Raw genomic sequence first — 26,753 nt, 5'->3', positions numbered from 1 at the left:
TTACACAACCATTCGCTGTTCACCTCAGCAGCAAAAATCACCACCTCTCTTTTTTGCCAGATATAAAGCAAAAGAAGAGTGCTTTAGATCCGGCACGGACACACATCTGCGCTGCAGGGCACCAAACACCTCTAAAGCTGCAGGCTAGGCAGCAATTCTGGCGTGAGTGTGACAGCCAGTCAAACTCTAGAACATGACACAAGCTGTTTGTGTTCAGCTCCAGTGCAGGTTCCTGTCACAGATGAATCCAGACCGGGATGGAAAGCTTCATCCCTAGCTCTTACCCCTATCTCTGCTCCCTAGCAGAGCATTCTCTTCTCCAGTCTGTCTGGAGGTGAGAATGTCTCTAGCACAGCAGTAGTGATTCTCAGTCTCTTGGTTGCATTCCCCAAATGCTAAAAATACCAAGTTACTAAAGTGCTCAAATCCTCCGAGCTGCCACATCAGTCTCCTGTCTTTGAGCCTGTCACTTCCAGAAATTCCTGTTTCTTACAAACCAACTTTGTCTGTACAACCTGTCCCTGTCCAGTCATCAGCATAACAGCTTTAAAAATAGCAGACTCACTATGCAGACATTTTCCTTCTTGCCTGGTCACAAACCAAACCACTTGTTCCTGTGGGTATCTAGGAATTCAATGAAGTTGTGGATAAGCTCCCTCCTTGCTTCCTTGGAATTGAGTTTTGTAGAGCACAAATATATTGTCTTCCTGTGTGGCCAACAAGTATTATCCACAGTATTTATTTTCCTTTCTGCTTTTATATTCAGCTTATGCTCGAACCAAAGGAAATCTATATATCTACCTATGCTGGTAAAAGCAAATCAATCCGGCAGTGTCAGTTGTTTGGTTATTTATGGGTAGCAATGAAATGATTCCTGAGTTACTCATGGTGCTTGTTTCACAGGAAAAATGAGTTTACAATAAAAAAGCCAGACATTGCCTAAATTGGGACTCATAAATTAGTTTCCTGCAGCAAAGGACTCACTGAAATTGATGCTTACTTTGTTCTTTACCTGTGGTTCACTTTCCGGGCAGAATCAATACATTCTTAGATTTCTTCCATGTCTTGCTTTGTTCATAAACTGGAGAACCCATGTGTACTCCAAACCTGAACCTATAGTCTTGGCTTTAAAATTCCTGGGGCCCAAAAAGGGAATTAAAGCCCTTGTCTGGGATGTGAGAACCCACATCCTAGCCTTGTTGCTTGAAGGGAATTTGGCTCGTGCAACCAAATTCCCTTAATAATCACCTATTCCTGGTGCAAAAAGCTTTGCTTTTCACACTCCAGAGGAGTTGTCTGAATAGAATAGTCTTGATTTACACACACACACACACACACCCAAACACAAGCCCACGGTAATTAAGTTCCGAAGCACTTGGAAAAGAAATACTTGCCCTAGTGAAAACACAGAAGCAGGAAAGGCTTCTTCCATGAAGTCATGGAGCAAGAATGGTGTGGCAAGGGGTGGCCAGGACCGAGAGTGCCACTCCCCACTGACATTCCTGCCCCAATTTGTCAGGACACAGCCACACGTGTCCCCTCCTTGGGCATTGTCTCCTCAGCTGGGATCAGCGGACAAATATAGGCATAGGGGAAAACTGCTGATGCCTTCACAGTTATCAGCAGTGACCTTGAGATAGGGGCATATAAAGTCTGGACCAGGCAGAGCTGTGACACTTTCTGTGTGCTCTCTGGGGTGAGTACCAACCTCTCTCACTTTTAAGTGTGGGTGCTGTGCTCTAACACTGTACCGTGGGTTTGATATGATTAAGGTTTTCATGTGGCTTAAAGTTTTAGCAGCAGTATCAGTAAACATCTAGCCTGTGGTAGTCACTGTAGGATGCTTTTTGAATGGTAGAATAGCAAATACATGTTTCTTCTCTAACACCAGTGCATTCATTTAACCAGCTGGAATAACCACTTAGGGAAGTGTCAAGTCCCTTATAATTATGCATCTGAGTGAAATGATTAGCCAGTGCCTGCAAGTCATCTTTTTGCCTTCTCTATCATCTGCAAGACATGATGGCTTATGCAATTTGCAATTTTAAGCAGCTTGTTGGTCGGAGGCATTCTTTAATCCAGCCTGAGTTACAGCCCTTGGAGCGTTACTGGGCTCCCTTTCCAGACCAGGCAGTGCCACCACCGTTGCTACTGCATTATCCCTGCCTGCCCTCAGTGCTACAGTCACTTCCAACAGCTCCAGTAAAGACAGACAAGGCCCCTTTTTTCCAAGTCTGGACTCACCATCATACTGTTGGTCCTGGGCGTGCCACTTCACTTCGTGTAACAATATCAGCCTTCCACAGGGAGCAGGCGTTTTCAAGGATCTCCCACAGCTGATATACAAGGGCTGGCTCTTTTTGTTGTTAGCTACAGCAGGTTGAAAGGGAGCACCTTTAGCTTTAGCCTTGTCTTTCCTGACTATTCTGCGTTTTAAAAATAATCTTGCATCCATAACAGAACAGAATTTCCCACTTCTTGTATCTGCCGATGGATTTGCCTCACTAAGTTCTCTGCACCCCAAGGTGTGTGCTGCCTGGGCTCCAGGCTGTGCCCTAAGTCCAGACACCCAGGCTGCTGAAGGAAAAGGGATTCTCTGCCAGCCACCAGGATGCTGCTTTACACCACAACATTCTCGCTGTAGTGATCCACCCTGAACATGAGAGGGGAAAAAGGAAAAGATAAGAAGGTGATAGCTGAGGAGCTGTCCCTAGGAGGTCTGCAAATGGAGCCAGGTTGCACAAAAGTGGTTCAGAGCACTTCGGTGTATTCTAGGACTTGTGGGAACCTGCCCTGGGTCCTAGAAATTAACACTGGATGGCCCCTCTGGCATTTGCACGTTTAATGTGAAATGACACTTTTGTGCTCTAATGCTGTTCTGTTTAAATGTCTGAACTGATATAATTTCATTGCTCCACTAGAGCTGAGACACACTTAGAGAGAGAGAGAGAGAGGCTCTGCCATTGAGTTATGTCTCCAGCTGGGAATTTTGGTCAGTTCAGATGATGTTAAAATAATTAGCGATACTTGTGCTTATGTAGGTGTTTAATCTTTAAAAAGATTAAGGTTTAAAAAGGTTTACTTTAAAATCTAGAAAAAATTAAGGCTAGTTCTGAGAAAGAAAATTTTTGCTCTTCAGCAGCAAGACAGAAGGTATCAAGCTTTTACTGCAGCAGTGGGAGAGGGTTGGATGTAACGCTTTGGCAACTCTGCTGTCTTAGGGCTTTACGTTCCCTAGGAGGAACATGTTGAAAAAAAAGCTGCCTTGGTTGATGAGGAGTTTTTATCTCTACCAACATTTTGTTAGAAATAAACTGAATTAAATTTTGAAAGACTACAGTGTCTGTCTTGATAGGGGTCTTGAAAATTTATTCAGCTGCCCTGCATATTGCAGAGTAAATACAATAAGAGAAGAGATTAACCTGGGGGTCACTTAGTCAGCTTTAAATAGGAGTCAAATGGTGTCCTGACTTTAAAAAAAAAAAAAAAAAAGAAAAAAAGACAAACCTGAAATTCTAAAATTGTGTGTGTACAGCTTGTAGCAGTGGAACTTCTTTTAGACATTCTCTGGACAACATGCTGAGTAGTTTATGTGTGTGTAATTATTTATGTCTTTGTCTGTAAAAAAATCCCAAAACAAAATTAAAAACCTCAATATATCTGTTTGATCATTTTAGAGAGTACAAGACAAATTAATTACTTGGCAGTACAAAAGCATCAAATTAGTCTCACTGAGACCCATGCCCCCTGCCCTCTCTTTCATGAAAAAAGACTCCTAAACACTGTGCCCTTGTCTTTTGAGAAAACAAGTGAAGGAATTGAGCTGGACTGATAAAGCAATCTGAAAGCTCTGCAGAGCCACTTGTCCTCAGCCATGCACTGCTCCAGGGGGATGCCCAGCCTGGTGAATTCAGAGGGAGCAGCACCCTGGGAAGCTGCACCAGCACAGGAGCTCCCGGAGCCATGCTAGTCCTGTTTGTACTGGCATGCCAATTCCTGAATCAGGGAAGGGCAGGGAGCAGAGCTGTTTCCAGCTCCAGTGCTGACTTTCTGCAGAGAGCATGGGCATTCATCCCTGCAGCTTTGCAGCAGTGAAGCCTTGCTCCCTGTTTCCCAGAAAGCGCCGCCTAGGATGTGCTTGAACCAGCTGAGTGGCACAGCCCCAGGGAGACCTGCAGGACAGCATACCTTTGCTACAGGCGTGTTTGAAAGGGGACAGAAGAGGCCTCTGCTAAGTGGTTTTTAAAATCACAGCTTCAAGTGGTTCCTCCTGCTCTTAAGCACCATTTGTACCACAAAAAAAAAAAGAGACAAAATCCTCCTGTGGAGATAACTATGACCAATGTTGATGTGCGGAATCCTTCAAGACCTGTCTGACTTTTAATAAACTGAGCCAAGGAAGGGTTTTAACTAAAAGTGCAGTAGAGTCCCAAATCCGTATTAGACCTTTGTGTTTAACATTAATCATGCCTTTGATCAGCCACCTGCCATGTTATGCTGAGCATTTCATATTGCCTGATATTGTTCACAAAATAGATCATTGTTTTGATTTTTTCCGCCTCTTTCTTTGGTAGACTGGGTGCCTTTCTTTTTCCTCTGTGAGCTGTGCCCCCTTGAACTGTTGCCAAGATGATGGTCGATATGACAGAGTTTGGGGAGGCTGCTCCCTACCTCCGGAAGAGTGAGAAGGAGCTGATGAAGGCTCAGACTGTTGCCTTCGATGGTGAGTTGCAGGCTCACAACCCTTTGTGCTGCCAGGGGCTGGTCCAGAGGGGTAAGGATTACAAATAAATGTAGTCAAAGAAATGCAGAGCAAAGTAGGATGCAAAGCCTCCCTTGTCACTGCTGTGCTGCTGCTGTTGGAGGTAGCTGGTTCAACCAAATTTGGGTTCCTTTATACCGCAAAGCTGTTAAAAACTCCCAGATAGTAAAAACTAAAAATAATCTATGGCAAGTAAGTGTTTATCTAGATTTAGAGGCAAGGTGTATTGGTAGTACTCTGCTAAAAGGGGAATCAGCTCTCTGTTAGTTTTAGAGAAAAACAACATTGATGTTTCTGTGGCCTGACTAGATGTCTTATTTGCTTTGCAGCCTGTATAATAATGTGATGTTAGTTTTATTTCCCCATAATTTATGTTTCATTAAGTGGATTTCTATGAGCCCTGAGGTTTAGTAGGAAGTGTGAATGCATCAATAACTGCGGCCTTTCACTATTCAAAACAGTTGTAACTAAAGACCTAAAGTCTAGTGCAGCTGCTCCAAACTCTAAAAAGGCACGTATGTAACTCAATGTGAGTTATTAATATTGCTGTATTTCAACACAAATCTCAGATGAATGTGAAGGAATAAGGTTAAATCTGATAGCTGGCAGTCAAATAATGTGGGCTGGATTCTCTGAGCAGTTTGAAATTCTCTGTGTGACTTTTTAGCAAATGCCTTAATTTGGGCTTGGATCTCAGTTCCTCCATCTGCACACTGGTGATAATGATTATGGATTTCCCATGGAGGCTGAGGCTTAGCCAGCATTTGTGAAATATTTTGACACCTTGTGCTAGAAGGATCTAGAGGAAACCGAGCAGTAGTTTCAAAGGAAGGCAACATTTGGGAGCGCTATGCCTTCTGCTTCACCGTGCAGCTTCCCAACACTGCCAATCTGCTTCAATCCCAGAGGTTTTGTGTTGCTTCTGCAGAAAAAGTAGTCCAGCAATCTCACGTAGCTAGGCATTTGATGAAAGGCTATGAACCTTCAGTCTTCTTAATTTCACAGGGAAGAAGAAATGTTGGGTTCCTGATGAAAAGAAAGCTTATGTTGAAGCTGAAATTACAGAAACCAGCGAAGGCAAAGTGACCGTGCAGACAACGGATGGAAGGGTACACAGCTGGTTTTGTCTGATCTGCCACTAACAAGGCCAGAGCTGCAAGATACAGAATTGTCCTGGTTTCAGCTCAGTTGCCTGTTTCATGAAATAGGCTGTGAATGGGAGGCCTCAGTAACTGATGCCAGCTCAGGATAGGATAACACACGAAAAACCACCAAGGGAAAGCCAGCAATGCAGTGATGGGTGGGTGAGCATCAGCCACTGCACAGCCAGGGGTGGGCTGTGACTGGAGGTTTGCAACCAGCCAGTTCTGATTTGGTGCCCAGGGTAAAAACCCAGGCTCTAGCCAAATTTCATGGCTTCTTTTGCAGCCATGGCATCGTGCTTCTTTTATCATCTCAGCCTTCCCCCATTCTTCTGATACCTGTGAGAACACAAGGTATTGTGCAAATAGGCAGGGATTAGCCTGGAGAACTTCCCTCTGCTAGGGGAAAAATGTGTTTCCTTCCATAAGGTGAATAAAGCAACAGAGAACCCCAGTGCCTTCCAGTGTTGCTGTATCTGTTTGTCTTTGCAGACCATGACTATAAAAGAAGATGACGTGCAGACAATGAACCCTCCCAAATTCGACATGATCGAGGACATGTCTATGCTGACCCACCTGAACGAGGCGTCCGTGCTCTACAACCTGAGGAAGCGCTACAGCAACTGGATGATCTATGTAAGGACCCCTGCGTGGGCAGATTTAGCAACCTGCTTTTCAAGTGCTGCCACTGTGTGTGAACATGTTGTGCTCTTCATGTTCGTTTCACAACTCTGATAAGTCACAAAAGTGAGGGTCTTGATCTTCACCTCAAGAAAGATGCTGCTTGGAGCTGGCTGAATACAGACACAAAATTGAATGAGTAAGATGGTGCCTGGCTCCTTAGTTTTGCTTGCTCGCCTAGGAAAGGGGTGTTAGGGGACTCAGTTTATTTTCCATCTTCTAATATTAATCCATGTCAATGCCAGCCATGGGGATTTCTTTTGCTCTCAGTTAGCTGCATTCAATTGTGTTTTCAATCAGTCAAAAGGAATACATTGATTTTACAGCCAATCCTTGCTCTGTTTTTTGGTATTCATCAGAAGAGCAAATCCAACTATACCAATTTAAATTCTAATTGTCAAACATTTCCTGTGTTTCTCTAATAACCCCTGTATGGACATGTGGGGCCTCAAGGATAGCTTTGTTTGCAGATCAGTATAGGTAGAAAATTAAACTGGCATCTTGCCTTAATCGGTTTGCTGGTCGGGGTATATTCTTTTTCTTTCTAGAAAACGGGGCAGCGGATTCATGCCAAGGCCATTCAGGAGCATGTCCTAATGCTATTTTTAGGGGAAGGGACCTGGATTTCACCTGAAACTTTTAGAACTTAATTGAGTCAATAATCTATGTGCATATAGTGATTGTGCCCATATGGTAACTGTGTTTCTTTGAAGATATTGCCCCAATCTGGGCTAAGCACTTGAAAAGTTACCAGCTGACACCAATTGCCTGGGGTTACAAATCAAAGCTCATTCTTCCTCAGAGTGACCAGGCCCCAGATATATATCATCCAGAGAGCAACTATAAAGATATTTTTATCAACCTGGCATCTCCAAAAGCTGAAAAAGGTTCCACAGCTTTGGGGTACAACACTATGAAGTGGTTTTTCTCTTTGAACACCCACCAGAAATTGTCTTGAGGTTCTTGCATAAAATTAATAACAGGAGGTTTTTCTCCTCCTGAAAATGGAGCTCAAACAGGGAAGCTGTAACTTTCCACCACAACGTCTATTTTCAAGAGGAAACAACACCCATGGAGCAGCACAAAGAAACAAAAGCACAAAATCAGACGCAAGCCTATTTGCTGCTCCTTTGTTTTATTGAAGGGGATGTTTCCATTTCTGGTTGACACCTCAAAAACACTTTTCCGCTTTTGAAAACTGTTCAATATCTGTAGTTTTAGTATGAATTGCAATTAGGAAGTCTCTTAGCAAACCAGTAGCTTCCGAAATTCAGAAAGCCTGAAATTCAAGTCAGAATCCGAACCTAAATCAGCAGCTGGCAGCGCCACATCCTGCTCGGTTAACCAAGACTTTTTTCCTTACCACTTGAGTGAATATTTTCACTCTGCCTTTGTGTCGCTCTCTAGACATACTCGGGTTTATTCTGCGTGACCATAAACCCCTACAAGTGGCTGCCAGTCTACAAGCCGGAGGTGGTGGCGGCGTACAAGGGCAAGCGGCGCTCGGAGGCTCCTCCCCACATCTTCTCCATCGCCGACAACGCGTACCACGACATGCTGCGGAGTGAGTACCACTGCCCGCCTTCAAACCCACCCTCCTGCTCGCCATGGTGGCATCGTGCTGGGGGGAAGCGTGTGAGAGCTCCTGCAGCACGGAACAGACGTGGAAAGAGTCCACAAGCAACAGGGGCTTGGCAGTCCTTTGGTGCCTTTATAGATGTCTGTGCATCAAACATGAAAATAATCCACAAGTAACAGGGGCTTGGCAATCCGTGATGCTTTTATAGATGTCTGTGCATCAAACATGAAAATAATCCACAAGTAACAGGGGCTTGGCAATCCATGATGCTTTTATAGATGTCTGTGTATCAAACATGAAAATAATCACGAGAAGCAGGGGCTTGGCAGTCTGTGATGATTTTAAAGATATGTGTGCATCCGTACACTTGTTTAGCTCCTAAACTGCCCTGCTGTTCCTCTGGCTGTCAGGTGCACGGATTTAGCTGCCTGACCTGAGTGAATCCATCAGCTCGCAGCAGAAATGGGGCCAGGTCCCAAAGGTGTGTCAGTGCTTTTCCGAGCTCAGGGACAAACCTGCAGCCAGTTTCCTCTCCATATCACAGTGCTGATAAGATGTGAGTGTTCAAAGCCAAGCCCGGTGGGTGCTGCTGGCACACTGCCAGCATGACCCTGACCTGCGGGAATGTCGCAGCCGTGGCACCAACCCCGTGTCAGAGAACTCCAGATTCCCCTGGGAAATTCCTCGCCTTACTGGGGATTTAAAAAAAAAAAAAAAAAAATAGTTTATCAACAGAGGGCAGCAGCGATGTGCTCACACCAGGTCCGAAAGAGACACGACCAGAACGCATGCTGCTGACGCTTGGTTCTAATAAAATGGGAAAGCGCCTTAGCTATGAAGGGACAAAAATCCCCGGGCAGAGGGGATGTGTGTGGCTGCAAAGAGATGCTCGTCTACCAGATAAGGCTGCTCAATATGTAGCCTGCCATGACAACGAATTATAAAAAGAGGAATTTAGGCTCAATGACTTGGGAAGCTGCCATGATTTAGCGTTTGCTGCACTTGATTAATAATATATTAGGGTTACAGAGTGTTCTAATAAATGCTTGTTTCTGATCAGGCAATTAGGCGTGGACAATAGGCTGCTTAGTTCCAGCAGCATGGCCAGCTGAAGGGGAATGCACATGCAATTTAAGGAACAGCCTGTGAAAAAGATCAAAATTACTGGGGTTGGTCTAGTATTGCAGGAGCAGAAAGGTCAGACATGAGCAAAGACATATTCAGGAGTAAGAGGATAAATGTTTTCAGAACAGGAAATTACTTTCTTTATTATAGTTTCCCAGACATAGATGAATGTGTACAACTGACACGTATTTAATACCAATTTGAGCAAAACACAAGAGAAGGATTCAGGGCAGGGCTGGAACTTGCACTTCTGGAAATCATTCTAAAATGATACCAGTTTTTATCTTTCTGTCTTTGCTTCATGTGATTCTCTCCTGTCCTTGCATGACTGATTCTGTTACCCATTTGCAATTATAATATGTGATTTGTTTCTCTCTCTTTTTTTTCTTTTTTTTCCCCTCCACAGATCGGGAGAATCAGTCTATGCTGATCACGTAAGTTTTTATTTTTTGACTGATTTGACACTCTGTTGCTGTGAAAAACTTCGAAGAAAAAAGCCCTGATAATATACAGGTTGACTCTTAAAATTTTCAGCTAAATTGCCCGGAACTGAGTAACTGTCAGTTTGGCCACCTGATGGTTAACTTCACCTCCATGAGAAAGTAATAGCTATAGGTCTGATGATCCCCATTTCTGATCCCTATCTGGTGAACATTCCGTGTAGGCATGAAAAAAACTCAGCAGGCAATTAAAACTGCTCCTTGCAGGTTTAGCCTTTCTGTGGCTGTCTTCTTTGGACACAGAGGATTCCTTCTGTTCAGTGTGGTTACTCTTGCTGAAAGTTATATTTTCAGAGTGTTGTGTAGATGAATCATAAGAAGGGGAGATGACCAAGGTAGAAAAGAAGGCGTGTGGTGTTTACTGGCAAGCATGAAAGGAGGGAGACTTGGGTGTCTCTACAAAGTTACATGTGCTCTTGGGTAATGCTGGCAAATTACTGCAGCTTTCCTCTACTTTATCTAGCTCATTAGCTGTATATATGCATACCCCAGAGAGTTAGTCTGCATGTTTGTAATTAAACTTCACACCCCTAAAATAAGCTCGGAGTAGTGTGGGTTTGTACAGGACTTCTGAGCTGAGTTGTATGTAGAACAAGTTCCTGCTGTCATAGGACTGCACCTCTTTATTCAGTCAATTTGATGTATTTCCACAGAAATGGTTGAGCAACAGGATGCAGATACCAGCGTTAGTGAGTCTGAGAACAGCCTTGAGGGGGGACCTGTCTGGTCAGGGTTTAAAAGGATGAGCTGCAGCTGTTTGAGCAATGTTTTCATTTTCTTCCTCTAGTGGAGAATCCGGTGCTGGCAAGACTGTCAACACAAAACGAGTCATCCAGTACTTTGCCACAGTAGCAGCCCTGGGTGAAACTGGTAAAAAGAATGTAAGTCTGCTGACTCATTTCAGACTCCCAAGGTTCCTCTCTTGTGTACAACTCACCTCACGAGTCTGCAGTACTGAGAGCATGCTGTTCTGGAGGGAGAAATGCACACATGAACGTACCACGCTCCAGATGGGGCAGAAACACCACCTCTGGTTCTGGACAGATGCTTGTTGCTGCTGCTTATCTTGTTTTCCTGGGAGTTTTGTTTTTTGTGTGTGCTAAACATCCTTTTGATTGTTTTAAAACTGGTCAAAAGAGATGGGGAGACTGTAAAGAATAATACATTTTATTTTTTTCAAATGTCTTTTGACATTTAAAATGTCAAAAAATGAAAATAGTCTTCAAAGAGACTAGGATTATAACTTCTCATCAAAATGTCTGTTTCATTGAAAGCTTTTTTGCCCACAGAAAAAGGATTGTTTTGACAAAAGATATTTTTTCAATCAGCTTTTCTGTATTTCTGTTTGGATAAGTGCTGTTCTGCTTATAAGTGCTCTCTAAGGTTACAGTGAATACTGTATTCATGCTGCTTTTCATCTTGTGTTGCTGTGAGCTTATTTGCTATGAGCTTCATTGCACTTGCAGGGTTCAGTGCTCTTTTGTGGTGAATTAACTGATTCCTATGAACTGTATTTACAAGGCCAAAATTTCAGCCATGCTTCAAATCTGTGCGCAGAACTCACGTCATCAAACTCTAATATACGTTCTCCTGAGGCTGCAAGGCTTTCCTAACAAATGGTTGAGTTGTCCAGAGCCAGCTTCCTGCATGCAGTGAGCCTGGTGCTCATCGAGGTGTCTAAAACCTGCTATGCTCATGCAACAATGGTGCTCTTACCCTGAGCTTGTTGTTTGGACTTCCTCAAAGGCAGAAATCTACCTGGTTTTGCTCTGGAGATGTCTTATGATAGACCAAAACACCAACTAAGTGAGCAGAGAAAAGAGGCTGCTGCTAGGTGGCAAGAATAAAAGAGCGTAAATGTAAACAGACAAGTTCTAGGCAATAAGATTGTGCCACACTTCAACATTTGGATAATTTGGGGGGAAAAATAGGGTGATGATAATGAAAATAAAATGCAACCTGACCTGATAAACTACATGAAACATCTTCCAGCTGCAGTATTGGTTTTGCACCACTGTGATGTGTGGTGAACGCAAAGTAGCAGCCTCATATGCTTTTTGAAGGCTTCAAGAAGTACTGCTGGTGTGTTGGTGCCCACAAGACAGCTAACCTTGCTAATTGTTATATTTCATGTTGTTCTCTGTGTTAGCATTCATATTCTCTCTCTTTTTTCTCTCCATTGTGTTCCTATTTTGCCAACAGCCAGCTACCAAAACTGGGGTAAGTCATCAGCTTTGCTATTTTATTTTTGCCACGTTATTTTATTCTTGTCAGATGTGCCACAAGCCCCAGCATTTCACTTTGTGTGGTTCCCAGGTGACTGATGAATGATCCCAGAAGCCCCAGCAGGAAAAGTCATTCACTTCCCAAACTGCACCCTGTGTGAGCAGCGGTTCAAGCTTTTCTCAGCTCCAAAAATCCCAAATGTTACAAGCTCCGAGTGCTTTTAAATCAAATGCATTCTAGTGCTTGTCACTGTCTTCAGTAGCCCCTCTCCTACACACATTCCTCATTCCTCGGATGTCCCCACATACACTCGTGGTTTCTTTCTCATGCAGATGGCACAAAATATAAACCTACAAAGCCGAACAGTAGGGAGCAGCAGAATGTTCGAGGCCTTTTAAGCGCTCATAATTGATTGATGGTCTCGCCATTCACACTGTGCCGCCCCTGGGGTGAGGCTAAATAAATCACTTTGCTACAGAGGCTCCACTCTGTAAGAGAATGCATGGCTGAACTAGAGCTGACAGATGAGTCTGTGGCCTGTAGGTTTCCCAACAGTATTTCAACCTTGATTTCTAGGGAACCTTGGAGGATCAAATCATTCAAGCGAACCCAGCCCTAGAAGCTTTTGGAAATGCCAAAACCCTGAGAAATGACAATTCCTCGCGTTTCGTAAGTCTGCAGCATAACCTAGTGATATCTTATTCAACAATGGCCAGTTAATAACTTCTATGTCATAATACCTTCGTAGATTGCATTTTGCCCACTAAAATTATTGGATTTCCACAGAGTGGAAAATAACATAGCAGGATCTAAAAAAAACCTGAAGAGAGACAAAGAAAGATGAAACTTGAATAATTGTTTAAACTGTTTAAATTGTTCAAAATGAGCAGAAGACAAGCAAAGCCCAGTTTTAGGAAGCCCTTTGAGCAGCAGTGGTAGATCTTCCTCAGAACTGCCTCTGCATTATTTTCCTACCCCTTTTTCCACTGCCCTGTCTTTCCCCATTCCCATGGTAGCTGTACTTTGCCACTGAGTGCCAGAAATACACCACAGTCCCTGTTGCCTCCCACATCCTCCCCTGTGCAGACTGCCCTGCAGCAGTTCTCCTACCCTGGAGCCATTAGGTTTACCTCTTTGGCTCAGTAAGCTGTCCCTGCTTGTCCCACCTTGTCTCCTCCTCTCCACTGGGTTTGCAGGAGAGCAATCCTCTTGGGAGCTCTGCCACATTTAGTTGACACTCTCTGAGGGGTCCAAAAGGAATGGCATGAGGATGACAAGCCTGAGTTTGGAGCCTATGCTTCCCTTACAAATCCTGTTAAAAATTGAATTGGAAAGGGTGGAGAGGACCAGAGGTTTTAAGCATCTGTAAAGCTACATAGTTGCGTAAGGAGCTTGTCAGCTGGAATGAAAAGTAATTAATTTTAAAAGTTTGTGTATTTGAATATGAGAAACTAGATGAAAACTGCTAATTTTTTATGAACTGGGAGAGATGGATATGTAAATACAATGGGCAAGGCTTTGTAAAATCCCAGCACTCTTCTGATATAAACACGTGCATGTAAGTTTGGACTGCAAATGAGGAAAAGCCAAAAAAAGAGCCTGTGTGTCTTAAGCCCAGACTTAATGCTCTGAGTCCTGCATTACAGTAAACCTGAATCGTGCAACTGGAAGCCATGTGCCTTGCCATATCTTAGCCTGGCTGATAAGTACACTGTTATCCTTTCTCCACAAGCAGATTACATAGCTCTATGCACAGATTTAGGCTTGGAAGACAGTAATATCATTTTGATATTTTTCATTGAAAATATGCCTGTGCAAAGCCAAGGGGTTTGCATAAATTGATTCTTTAGGCCAAGTGATTGCCTTCAAGCTGCATTCTTTGTTTCCTTCTGTGTATACTATATGCACTAATTAGAATATTCTTCTGTGTGAATTAGGGTAAATTTATCCGAATCCATTTTGGAACTACAGGCAAGCTGTCATCTGCTGATATTGAGATTTGTAAGCAGAAAACTCTCTCCTTTTAAAAAAATAAAATTGCTCATCTGAAAGCTGCAAGACCCTTTCTCACTGAATCTTCTTTTGTGCAACTAGATTTATTGGAGAAATCCCGAGTGATTTTCCAGCAACCTGGTGAAAGAGATTATCACATCTTCTACCAAATCCTGTCAGGGAAGAAACCAGAGTTACTAGGTAAGCACTATGTGGATCAACAGGTTTTAAGAGCCCAAAACTGAATAGACAGTGGATAAGGGGTTAGGAGGTAAAACCATGTGCAAAAAGGCCCTTATGCTTCCACTTGATGAAACTGAACTTCCACTGTCAAATACAATATTTTAGAGATGTTTTTCCAGTGGCAGCAGCAGAGACCATTTTTTCTCATATTGCAGATTAATCTAATGGGAGTAAGATTCAGGCAGGACTTTTAAAAGATAACACTATAAAGGCAAAAAGTGTCACATTGAATTTGTGTAATCCAAGGTCTCAAAACATCTGGAAAATGCTATGCCTCCAAAGCATTTGTGGTGATAAAACTTTAATTATCCAGATTTTCACATATGAGAAGATTTTCTTATAGGTCCACGAAGAAAAGCTAGTCTCTCCTTTCTGCCCCAAGTGACAAAACCGACATCCCAGCATGTTGTGTAGCAGGAGAGAATATTCAAAGCTGCCTGCTGCTGATTATGTGGTGATTACCTCTTTCAAGCTTCCCTGGCTCAGTGTGGTCCCACAGACCCGCTGGAGAAGGGCAGAGAGGGGCCAAGATGCTTGGAATAAAACCTTCACTAGTTATTTAAGCAATGTGCTTTGCTGACTTCAATTTGTGCTCTGAAGGAACACATTCTGTAAAATATGTTGGAGAGTCACTTTATTGCTCTTCTAAACTCCCACTAAGCAATAGCAATCATAATCTCTTTTGAAGTCTTATTATCCTGACAGTGCGTGGTCAAGTCCCTAACACTCTAATCTTTACGTGGCCTAATTAGTGACAATTATGGGAAAGATTTCAAGGAAGCTTTGCACTGAGATCCCTGTGCTGGGAAAATGCTCTGTTTCTCATAAGCTGTCTGTGTGCTCCACAACAGCACATGCCTTTCTGGCCAGCAGGAACATGTCTGCAGGCTCTTGAAGAGGCTGAAACCAACAGGGGCTTGTGTTTTGTAGACAAAAAATGTATGTGCTTGTATATAAACGCATCCATATCTAAATATGGATAAGTAAAAATATCAATAAGTATGGATGAACATAATTATAGATAAAGTAATATATATTAGGGTGACTACATAGCAAAGTAAGACAGGCTTATAGAGAAGAAGATTTCATATTGTCATATATTGATAGCCATTTTTATACATACATATTTAGATATACAGGGATGTGTGTCTGCATATAAAAGATTGAAATCTAGACCAAACCTCTGTCTGGTGAATGTGGGTGAAACTTTCAGTTGATTTAAGGAAACAGGACTCTGCCTGTACTTTTAGACCCAGCTAGCCTTGTAGAAAATAACTGCATTTTTGGTTTTGATATGAAGGAATGACAGTGGAGCAAGCCCTTTTTTAACTATTGTTTATCAAAAGCCAAGTGTCTTCTACAAAGAGTGAAAGAAATCACTATTCTTTGAGTCTGTTATAAAAAAAGGGAGCCATGCCCATATTCTCTGTCTTGGATCATACTAAAATCTTTTTCTCCTCTCTATTTAGGTGAGATTTTTATCCCTAAAAGCATGTGAGGCAGGAAGTAGGACTATACAGGAAATTATTAACTCAATAGATGTGTATGCATAGTAGATGTTAATATGCAGTATTTCCATATTGTTTTTATTCACACTTCCTCTACATCTTCAAACTAACATAGTAGAATAAGACAGCTGGTTTCTGCCCTGCAATTATTCAAATAAAAACAACAAAACAACGCAGTAGTGCAGAGACAAATGTATTTTGGAGGATAACCTGAATGGATGGCAGTTTTGACCTTGGCAGTTCTTTTACAGACATGCTACTGATCTCTACCAACCCTTATGACTACCACTTCTGCTCACAAGGAGTAGTTACAGTGGACAACTTGGACGATGGAGAAGAATTGTTGGCAACAGATGTAAGTCTGTATGAATTTGACTTTGGCTTTCCTAGATCAGGGGAGGAAGGCTGCTGAGAGGAGCCTAACGTCTGTTCCTGAAACTATCGGACTAAAGCAAAAGCAGGATTGGGTCTTAACTGCATTCAGACTGTGAAACACAAGGCCTGGTAAACTGTTAGGCTTTTGAATCTGGCCTTGCTCCATGTAATGTCCACCTTGTATAATTTTTATATATATAAAATGCTAGATGAAGAGAGCTCTCCCCTGTCTTCCCTGCCACTGTTGGGTCTTCAGGGTGTTCCAGTGGCTGCTCTGGGTGCTAAATCCCCTTGGCAGGATAGTAATATCTGCCATGCAAAGGTAGATTGCAAACACGACTGCTTTTGAGCAGGGAAATGACAACAACAAATCTGTGTTTCCTTTTCCCAGCAAGCCATGGACATCTTGGGATTTGTGCCTGATGAGAAGGCTGGTTCCTACAAGCTCACAGGTGCCATCATGCACTTTGGGAATATGAAATTCAAGCAAAGACCCCGAGAAGAGCAGGCAGAGGCTGATGGCACTGAAAGTAAGAATAACACCTAAAATTACTCCTCAGCTTCAAAAGTCTGGCATGTACCAGGCACTGTGCTGAGGAAGCAGCAGCCTGTTTGCTTTGTTCTTGCACAATGTACTCCTGATCAGCCATGAGTGCTGTATTTGTAGCAGGCTTATTCAGGGGTGGATAACCTTACTCAGCAGGAGATGAATAGACACAGTCAGACTAACAGGATCAAATTCCATTTTTGAGGCTATTTGCATAAAATGGTTGTGAAATCCTGCTGCCTTAACCTTCTTTTTCATGATTTTAGGTCCTGATTCTTTATTTACTATTGCACCTGAAACTGTCTATAACCAGTGTGGAGATATGTTCTTTTCCCTAAACCTGGAGAATTTTTAAAGTGAGATTCTTGCAGCAACTGGGGTATAAAGTAGTCAGATGACCTACCATAAGGGAGAGTACAGGCATACCTAACACAAATCATTAAAGACACCAAGGCCTTTATTCAATTTGTCTTTTGAAGTGAATGTACTTAATATTTCTTTTAGCTGGATATGTTTTGATGTAGACGTTTAAAGCCAATTGAAACCTTATTTTTCTTGACCAGGTGCTGACAAAGCTGCCTACCTGATGGGAATCAATTCCTCTGATTTGATTAAGGGTTTGCTGCACCCCAGAGTGAAAGTTGGCAATGAGTATGTGACCAAAGGTCAAAGTGTTGAGCAGGTAAGGAGACACATTTAGGATATTTGGATACGTGTCCTGCAAGCCTTCAGGGTTTGCCTGTAACATCTCGGAGAGACAGACAGCTGCTAGAAATATTGATGCGAGCCTCTAGTACCTGTTCTCATTTTATATCCCCAAACTGGGGAAATACATGGTGAAATTGAGGGAAACTGGGGAAGAGACTGACAAAGAAATATTGGCCAGCACTACTTTTGATAGAATTGTTTTTCTAATGTGTTAGTAGCAGCCACTCCAGGAAACCAGGGGCAGTAAAACCACATGGGGATTGATAGCTAAATCTGGATGAGAATAGTTACCTTGAAGATTTGAGCCATGGATTATTTATTCACTCATCACTCATTCATTATTCATGTAATTTTAATCTCTGTGTGACCTCACTCAGCTAAAGGCAATATCCACTTAAAGTCATCTCCTAATTTAAGGGAAAAAGAGTCCTTGAGTTGCTATGCTGCAGCTGTAGCAATATCGTAGAAGATGCTGCAGCATTTTGGTTACAATAAAAGTTGCTGTTTGAAGACGTCCTGTGGTACAGGCTCAGAAACTAGAAAACTGCTACAGAGAGGTGCATCTTCATGATGCAGAGGTGCACAGGCTAAAGGAGAGACTTTAGACACACTTTTCCTATTGTCTGCTCGTGCCATAGCATCCCTCAAAAATTAGAAGCAAATGTCAATTAACAACTTGAGCATAAACCTCCACCCTGGTCTGGCAGTAGCTCTGGACATCATCTGGCCTGTGAGTTTCTGCTACCTTACTTCCACAGAAATATAATGGATTAAAACGTTTGAAACTTGCTGTCTAGTTGTTTCCTAAGATGTACTTTACATACATGTTAGTAGACATCCATATATTTAGCCGTGATTTGAAGGAAATTCAGCAGAGATAATCGGAGAAACTGTGTGTTGTATTAACTATGCCTTGGGCTTATACAAACCATTGGGAAATTTCATTTAAACCATAAACAGACATTGAAATAGTCTACTGCACCAAAATCTTTGTGTTCCACAGTGGATTGGTTTTCACACTGTAGTATTATTTTAGGTTCTGTATGCTGTTGGGGCCTTATCTAAGGCAGTGTATGATCGAATGTTCAAATGGCTGGTGGTCCGTATCAACAAGACCTTGGACACTAAGCTGCCAAGACAGTTCTTCATTGGAGTCCTGGATATTGCTGGGTTTGAAATCTTTGATGTGAGTATTAATACGTGAGGAGTGGGTGGAAGGACATAAAAGATAGCTCTTGGTTGGGTGTTTCTCTTTCAAAATGAACAGAAGGCAAAGTGCTGAGAAAGCCATAAGGCAAATTATGTTTTTACATGGAATTTCCCCCTATGAATAGATATAAAAACCATTTGGCTGGACATGCCAATAGTTCTTGGGAACATCTCATATGCTTTGGGCTGTAAACAGTTTCCTTCTTGCTGTTCCACTGCAATGTAAATGCTTCTTTTTTATCTCTTTCTACAGTTTAACAGCTTTGAGCAGCTGTGCATCAATTACACTAATGAGAAACTGCAACAGTTTTTCAATCATCACATGTTTGTCCTGGAGCAAGAAGAGTATAAGAAGGAAGGCATTGAGTGGGTATTCATTGACTTTGGCATGGACCTGCAGGCCTGCATTGATCTAATCGAGAAGGTATGGACATGCCAAGGGATATTCACTGAATTAGTTTTATTTGTGATGCTCCCTTGGATGCATCCTCATGGCCCAGGACTCTATCCCAGCACAGGATAAACAGCAAGACAAGTTTCTTGCCTTTCTACCTGCAATACAGAATAAAAGGAAAATCAGTATTTGTGGAGACTCAGCTTCACCTTTGGAATTCTGCCTTACAGAGCCAACAGCAGCCAACAAGCTGTAACTGGTAATTTGTATGGCTGTATCATCTTCCCTGGTTTGCACTTTTATATTTCTCTGTCACTGTTGTTCCTCCATTTAGTCTGTACCACATATGCTTAACATCAAACTCGTCAGCTTTTCAGGGCAAATGCAATGTTTCAGTCTTGTGCCCTGCCTCTCCCGTGAGGCTCCTCTTCCTCACATTTCATGCTGATGTATAAAGTCCTTTGTGCTCTTTCTACCCTGAAAAGGAAAGAAACCTCTCACCACTTCCCCAGCATGGGATATGCCTTTCCTTTTCCCTTCTTTGGGAGTGTAATATGGTCCTGGTGGGGACAGCTGTCCCCTGCTGTATAACCTCTCTTTGTATCTCTCTTTCTGACATGTTTATGGCACAGCATGTTAGATGTGCTGATCTGTGAGGAAATATGAAATTGTGCATCTTGCATTAGCAGGAAACTTGTAACAGCAGAAGTAGAAAGTCTGATTATTAAGTGGTCTTCTATTTGATCACTTTCTTGTCCAAGGGTAGGATATCTGTGCATGATCCTAATCCCTCAAAACCAATCTGCCCAGTGCTATGAGGTTTGTTGATCTCTTCCTGAGACATGAATGATAAAATGCTAGTCAGCCCAGCTGCCCTGAAAGAGAAATCAAACTCTTTCTGGAAGCCATCATAAAGCCTCCTAAGGCAGAAGTGACATACTGAATAGCCAAAGGTGACATACTGAATAGTCAATGGCGTGGTTAGTATTTTAACAGGATAGTCAAAGACTTCCTCCTCAGGTGAGAAGACATTTTGCAGGCTTAAAATTCCATGAGATAAAACTTACAGGCTGCATAGCCACTGAAGGCAGGTAGCCTAAACATTTCCCAACAAAGATGTTCTTAAATCCACAGCCACTGGGAATCCTGTCTATCCTTGAAGAGGAGTGCATGTTCCCAAAAGCTACAGATATGACATTCAAATCTAAACTCTACGACAACCATCTTGGCAAGTCACCCAACTTACAGAAGCCCAGGCCTGATAAGAAAAGGAAGTATGAGGCTCACTTTGAACTCCTTCATTATGCTGGTGCAGTAAGTTCCTCTGCTGGCAGGCAGACTTTATATCGGAGATCTTCCAGGTGGGGTTTGGCTGTAGCACACAACGAGGGAGAGTGGGAAGGATGAAGAGGGAAAGAAAGGAAAGGTGAGAAGTAAAAACAAATATCTACTCTCTCTGCACAAGTGTTGCAGCAGAGTAAGATGCCACCAGGCTCCAGGACATCTGCTCCTTAGATGCACAAATTGAATGAAATAAAGTGAGGAGGGCTAATAGTACTTTTGCTGGAAGTATGCCTTGCTTTGCATTTATCACTTTTCCTCCAATCTGCATAAGACTAGTAATTAAACAGCAGCAGCATCTAACTTTTCACCTTGGTTTCCTGGAAAAATGAACTAATTTCTGCTTTAACTCATGGGATGGTTAAAAAAAATGAATCACTGTTTACACATTTTAGTGTGTCAATAGCAAAAGGAAGTGTGGTTAGCTATGATGTGGTGGTTCAGTTTACGGGTTCACTGGTGATGAGGTGAGTGAGAACATAATCCAGTACTGTGATACCTGAGCCAAAACTCATGTTTTCAGACTTCTGTTTTCAGACTAGATAGGCAGAAAGAATTTGAGAGGGTCATAGAAATTTTTAATCAAACTACAATTGATAAGAAGCCTCAGCATAGCAAAGCAGGAATTTACCTGATGCTGTTAATTTTAAATTGTAATTGAGCATTAAGCTGATTTTGTAATTATTAAAAGAAATAATGCTGATCTTGGTATTTATCTGTAGTTGTTAATGCATTCAGCAAAGAAAATTAGAATTTCTATTCCTTTGTGGTACTGATAATGGAACATATTTTCCCACTAAACAGAGCTGTGGCAAAGTCCTGGAGTTAGTTTGTAATCATTAAAATTCTATTAGAAAATCCTAATTATTCCAGTGTAGCATGCTATTTTGATGTTAAATTATTACTTGTGTGATTTATACTTCGGCACTTTTTAATAGGATTCCTAGGACACCAGTGCCACATGGTATCTCCAAGATAACAGCATGGAGTCCATGAGAAGATGTAGGGACCAGATAGTTTGGAAGGGATGTGTGGGATTCACATGCTAATTATTGGGAAGAGAGGTTTGGGAATTAGGAAGCAGAGAACTGGAGGGGAAGTGATGAAAACTAGGGCAGCTGGTACTGCTCTGAGCTCAGCTCTTCGCAAAAAGTCATTGGCTTAACGCCGAACTGCAAAGAACTGCTGGCTGCTCTGAAGGGGAACATTTGCAACCTCTGCTTTGTTTTTCATGCCTTGCTGTAGGTTCCCTACAACATCATTGGGTGGCTTGAGAAGAACAAGGACCCGCTTAATGAAACTGTAGTAGGGATTTTCCAGAAATCATCCAACAAACTCCTGGCAAGCTTGTTTGAAAGCTATGTTGGTGCTGACAGTGGTAAGCAGAACCAGCTCACATGGGCTTTCCTTGGGTTTTGGGATGTGTGCTTGGGCATGAATTTCAGAAACTAAGCAAATCTCCCCACTGCAATTGCCTCAATGCTACATGAGGCGGTAACTAATTATTTAGATGTGCACAGCAGCTGTAGTCTGCCAGTTATGGGAAGGAGACCATTAACTCAGCTAGGCTGGATGTATAGTGCCTCTGAGCAACTGTGGCAAGGAAAGCTGTGTTGTGAGCAACCCAGTGGGAGTCTGAGCAGGCAAGTGTTCAGATATGCAGCCAAGTGTTGCACAAAAGATTGTGTACATAAATGCCAAAAAAGAACAGCTCCTGTTTCTTGTGCTGTGGTACTCCTTGCTAACCCCCCTGAAATAAATAAGAAATACCAAGTTTATGAGAGAATTTTGGAATGTTTTATTGGATTAGTGGCAAGTACATCCTGAAGGTACTGGAACACCATTCCACATTGGCCACAGTAGAAGGCTTTGCCAATATATCTTCCTTTTTGCTTGCTGCTCTTTTTTTAAATTTGACAATATAATACTATATATCTGAGGATATATTTAATCTCTATCCTGTACACAGAACTCATTTTTTTGTGAGAAGACACGTAGCAAACACTCAGAAAATTGATCCTAAGTACATAACTGGTATTCCTTACAAAGATGTAGCTCTTACGTCCTGAAGTTGCAATCACTTACAGCCTGTTTATTAGAAACCTTATTTCAAGAGATGCTCTTGTCATGAATCACGTGACACTTTCTTAGGAAGCAAGCAGGCTGAAGACTTCCTAATGGGAATGAGATGAAGCTGAATGTAAATAACAAACATCCTGCCACGAGCAAATCCTTGGAAGTTATTCACTGCCTATTTGCCTGTGGATATTCCTGTCTATCTGAATGCAACCTTGCTTTTCTTTGGTGAGAAAGGAACAGCCTGTCCAGATTAGTCTTTTCCAGTCTCAGCAGTATCACCTTCTGAAGGGGGAAAGGCTGTGGATAATTGCATCAAGCACATTGCACTCTTCACTTCTCCTTTTATGTTGACAGGTGACATGATGACAGATCTCCTGGGAATGATCTAATGGCCCACTGCTTAGAAAGCTGCAGCAACTGCTGTACATTTTGGGGTCATGTCAGGAACCTGTGAAACTTTGTAAAGGTCTTGTCAGAAACTAGCATTCCTTGGGAGAATCTGAGTGATTTTGACTCCAAAGCTTTAAGCAAAATTCAGAGGATGCAAAGTTACTATATCTAAAATTACAAATACTTATTTCCCTCTATTCTAGACAAATCTTACTTGCACAAGTTCAATGTCTGCATAGGAGAGAATCAGTTTCTGTACAGTACAATGTGCAGTACAAATTTTCTGTAAGCATTATTTTTCATAAAGTTTTTCTTTTTCTACATCATCTAACTCTATGGAGCTTTTAACAAACTACAAATTACTTTTGTTAAAAGTTATTTTTCTGCCATATTCATATTTATGGGCTTTTCTGCATAAGAAGCGATGCAGTATAGATCTGAAATGCAAATGCAATCCAGAAAGTTTACAGTGGTCTTTGACAAAACTCCTAACTATGGACAGAGAGCTGCAAATGTGTGATGTATCACACATGATTTTCAGAATGTCTTCTACAAGATTTGAGCAATCAGAGCCTTTTAGTCAAATAGAGCAGCACTATTAAAATGGTCTGTTTTCCACACTCTGCCTGCACCCCTTACTGAGATACAGACTGGTTTATGCTTCTTTTTCCCTCCTTAGGTGACCAGGGTGGAGAAAAGAAACGCAAGAAAGGTGCTTCTTTCCAAACAGTGTCCTCATTGCACAAGGTTTGTTACCTCTCCACACCTGGCAGTTTGAGTTAAGACAATGTGTTGAAGAAGAATGTTAAGGATTGCAATGGACAGGAAAAAATTGAAATCCAACGTTGAAATTTGACTTGTGGACAGGGTTATTGACCTTGGCTAAGGAAATACACTGCTATTAAAACTGCATGCCAGGGGCTGCTCCATTTCATCATCTCGGAGCAGTCATGAAATTGTTCTTTTTTACTATGTTGAAGAAAGTATCACAAAATGGTGCCAACAACTTATATCGCTTATTTTGCTGCTTACAGCTTCGTGCTTGTCTTTGGAACAGGAAATTATTACAAATTATTTGCTAGTCCCTATCTGATTACTGCTTTGGATCCTAAGGTTAGAGCAGTCATGGAAAACAAAAGTTGTTGAATGAAGTGGCATAAAGCCTCCTGTTTCCTCAGTTATTCCCTTCTTCTGGACTGGCATGTGCTCCTGGTGGAAGCTGTCACTGGGATCGTGCCTGAGGAAAAATGGGGCTATTTACCATTTTTTTTACCATTATTCCCATTTCTATGGGTGACATTGAGGAAGCTGTAATGTAGATAAGCCTCAGGTTGGGAAGGATGTGGATACCCACTAGCCATGTTCATTTTCTCATCTCCTTGTGAAGGGAAATCACAGAAAATGGAGACCTGTATCTTACCAGCTGAAGAGGTATAAAAGTGGCTGAAGGAGCACTCAGAAAATAATTAATAAGCCACAGATAGAAGCTCACTTTCCAGCACACAGGCAGCTGTTAGTACCCAGCTCAGGCTGCTTGTTGTCCTGACTAGTGTATGAGAAATCTGCAGTTTGCACAGTTGTGCTGATGGCATTGCATCCACCTCCCATGGTCTCCATCTTCTACTTACTGGACAAAACACCTTCCCCAGAGCCTGATGATCACTGAATGGTTGGCTTCTTCTGAGCTTGCTTGCTGTCTGCCTGGGACATGTCTGATTAAGACCAATAAAGGGAAAATATTTGGCCAGGAGATAAAAACCCAGCCTTTATGAGGAACAGGTGTGAAAGGTGAGCTCTCCTCACTGAGTGGGGAAGTGACTAGGCAAAGATGCAGTTGGCTTTACAGAAATGCTCCACCAGATGATGCTGAGTCTTGCTTGCTGTTCATCTGGGGGTTTGAGTTTCTGGGGTTATAAGTAAAACACATATCTTCTTTGCTAAAACTAATGTAGAATCTTATAACAATGTTAAATTGTTCTTTGGTTTATTTGAACACATTTCTCTCTAATCATTTTGGTAAGCTTATAATTTTGCTGGAGAATTTTTTAGAAAAATGAGCTTCTTAAATTAACAACCAGCAAACCAGAGAAATAGTGATTTTAATTCCACTGAACCGCTAAAGCTAATAATATTTTTAATGTGTCTGTTCTAGGAAAATTTAAATAAGCTGATGACTAACCTGAAATCTACAGCTCCTCACTTTGTACGATGCATTATCCCAAATGAATCAAAAACTCCAGGTATGAAAAAGACAATAGTCTTAAAATTTTAGAATATTTAACTCTGTCATTCTATTACTTACTTCTGAGTCACCAGATTGTATTTAAATACTGTCTCTGCTTTTTACCTTATCCAGTCATGTTGCTCTCTCAGGAGATGTCATCTCACATTTTCCAGTTTCCTTGGGGAAATGAAGATGAAGCCCTGCGGAGAAACTCCTTTTAATTTAGCCTTGTTTTCCCCCTGCAGGCGAAATGGATGCATTCCTGGTCTTGCATCAGCTCCGCTGTAATGGTGTCCTGGAAGGCATCCGCATTTGCCGGAAGGGATTCCCGAACAGGGTGCTTTATGCTGACTTCAAACAAAGGTAATGCAGAGATGTGATTGTCTCCTGTTCCATTCAAGCTTATCTTCCATTCAGTTTGCCTGACATGGAAAGCAGAATTCTGCTCTTTCCTGTATCTGTGTAGATCAAAAACAGGTGATTTCCCTCGGTGTTTTGGTTTGGGTGGGTTTCTTTTAAGTCTTTGGGGGAAGAGGGAAAAAAAACCTAAAGCAGAATCTAAGGCGATTTGTTGCATTTTTGATTTGTTATTAACAGGTACCGCATCCTGAATCCAGGAGCAATTCCAGAGGATAAGTTTGTGGATAGCAGAAAAGCTGCTGAAAAACTGATGGCATCTTTAGATGTTGACCATAACCAATATCGTTTTGGACACACCAAGGTAACCAGAAAAGACTATCATTGCTTATGTAAAGAGAAAAGTGATATATCTGGTATTTAACTTGCAGAACAGGACACTGCGATTTCTGGTGGTGGTGTTTGATCGAGATTTAATAATACAAGAAACCAGCAAAATAGCAGCAAAATAGCAGCAAAGTGATAGTAGGTTCTAAGCTATGCTAGACGAAATTTAACTCTGGCTCAGGTTCCCACAAAGCTTTTATTAGAGCAACTCTACAAGCAGACACAGCAGCAGCTGATGCTCCATGCCCCCCAGTAAAATAATAGCTTATTTAGTATAATATAGGTACATTCAAACATAGATGGACCACAGAATCAGCTGCATCTTTTGAAATGAGGCCATGTGGAATTCTCACATGATCCCATTAGCAGGGATTTCTGGGAGTCAGGAATTGTGGTTCAGCTGACCTACTTGGAACCCTGCCACAGCTGAAAGGTATTGTGGTGATAAAATAGTTTGCCCTGTTCAAAACTGGGGAGATAAAACCGTGTTTTCAAACAATTCTGGAATTGTACAGTGAAGTCCCTTCTGCAAAGTAGTGTTTGGCCCTTTATACTTTCCTTATATACTGTCAGTGAGAATACCAGTGTGAGCCATTTCAGCAAGGTCATTGTAGCTCTGGTATAAATCCTTCTTTGTGGTGAACTGACATCTGTGCATGTACCAGGTGTTCTTCAAGGCTGGTCTCTTGGGCCATCTGGAAGAAATGAGGGATGAGAGACTGGCGAAAATCTTAACGATGATCCAGGCAAGAGCGCGCGGCAGATTGATGCGGATTGAATTCCAGAAGATAGTGGAGCGCAGGTACAAAGGCACCCCCTTAAATCTCAGCAGATAATAGTAATTACCATTTAATCATGAGTTGAATAGAGCCATTAATTACAGTCCCTAAGGCTATAGATAACCCTAAATTAAAAGCTTTAAGTGTATGTGTGATAAAAATAATAGCAATTGTATATTAGTTGCCTGCAGCTTTAGTGAAAATG

The 26,753-nt window shown here is 42.0% G+C and overlaps 2 protein-coding genes across 2 annotated transcripts in view; one reads left to right on the top strand and one right to left on the bottom strand.

The window, feature by feature from the left end:
* The first annotated feature begins 1,606 nt into the window (after nt 1-1,606).
* Nucleotides 1,607-26,753, top strand: part of MYH15 (myosin heavy chain 15) — a 46,281-nt gene continuing 21,134 nt past the window's right edge. Inside the window, exons 1-23 of the mRNA XM_088156587.1 lie at nt 1,607-1,696; nt 4,575-4,723; nt 5,768-5,871; nt 6,397-6,540; nt 7,993-8,149; nt 9,696-9,723; nt 10,577-10,670; nt 11,992-12,009; nt 12,592-12,684; nt 13,953-14,016; nt 14,110-14,208; nt 16,010-16,113; nt 16,525-16,663; nt 17,244-17,362; nt 18,425-18,574; nt 18,851-19,021; nt 20,126-20,305; nt 21,578-21,710; nt 23,481-23,548; nt 24,954-25,041; nt 25,271-25,388; nt 25,623-25,746; nt 26,435-26,571. Coding sequence (XP_088012713.1) covers nt 4,630-4,723; nt 5,768-5,871; nt 6,397-6,540; nt 7,993-8,149; nt 9,696-9,723; nt 10,577-10,670; nt 11,992-12,009; nt 12,592-12,684; nt 13,953-14,016; nt 14,110-14,208; nt 16,010-16,113; nt 16,525-16,663; nt 17,244-17,362; nt 18,425-18,574; nt 18,851-19,021; nt 20,126-20,305; nt 21,578-21,710; nt 23,481-23,548; nt 24,954-25,041; nt 25,271-25,388; nt 25,623-25,746; nt 26,435-26,571 — 2,426 coding nt within the window. The 5' untranslated portion in view covers nt 1,607-1,696; nt 4,575-4,629. The remainder of the gene's footprint in view (nt 1,697-4,574; nt 4,724-5,767; nt 5,872-6,396; nt 6,541-7,992; nt 8,150-9,695; nt 9,724-10,576; nt 10,671-11,991; nt 12,010-12,591; nt 12,685-13,952; nt 14,017-14,109; nt 14,209-16,009; nt 16,114-16,524; nt 16,664-17,243; nt 17,363-18,424; nt 18,575-18,850; nt 19,022-20,125; nt 20,306-21,577; nt 21,711-23,480; nt 23,549-24,953; nt 25,042-25,270; nt 25,389-25,622; nt 25,747-26,434; nt 26,572-26,753) is intronic.
* Nucleotides 22,110-26,753, bottom strand: part of HHLA2 (HHLA2 member of B7 family) — a 47,315-nt gene continuing 42,671 nt past the window's right edge. Inside the window, exon 10 of the mRNA XM_088156660.1 lies at nt 22,110-26,464. The gene's annotated coding sequence lies outside the window, so the exon portion shown is untranslated. The remainder of the gene's footprint in view (nt 26,465-26,753) is intronic.

This window comes from Sturnus vulgaris, chromosome 2 (assembly GCF_052056855.1).
Source record: "Sturnus vulgaris isolate bStuVul1 chromosome 2, bStuVul1.hap1, whole genome shotgun sequence".
NCBI classification, from domain to species: Eukaryota; Metazoa; Chordata; class Aves; order Passeriformes; family Sturnidae; genus Sturnus; species Sturnus vulgaris.
This window is presented reverse-complemented; position numbering and strand designations above follow the sequence as displayed.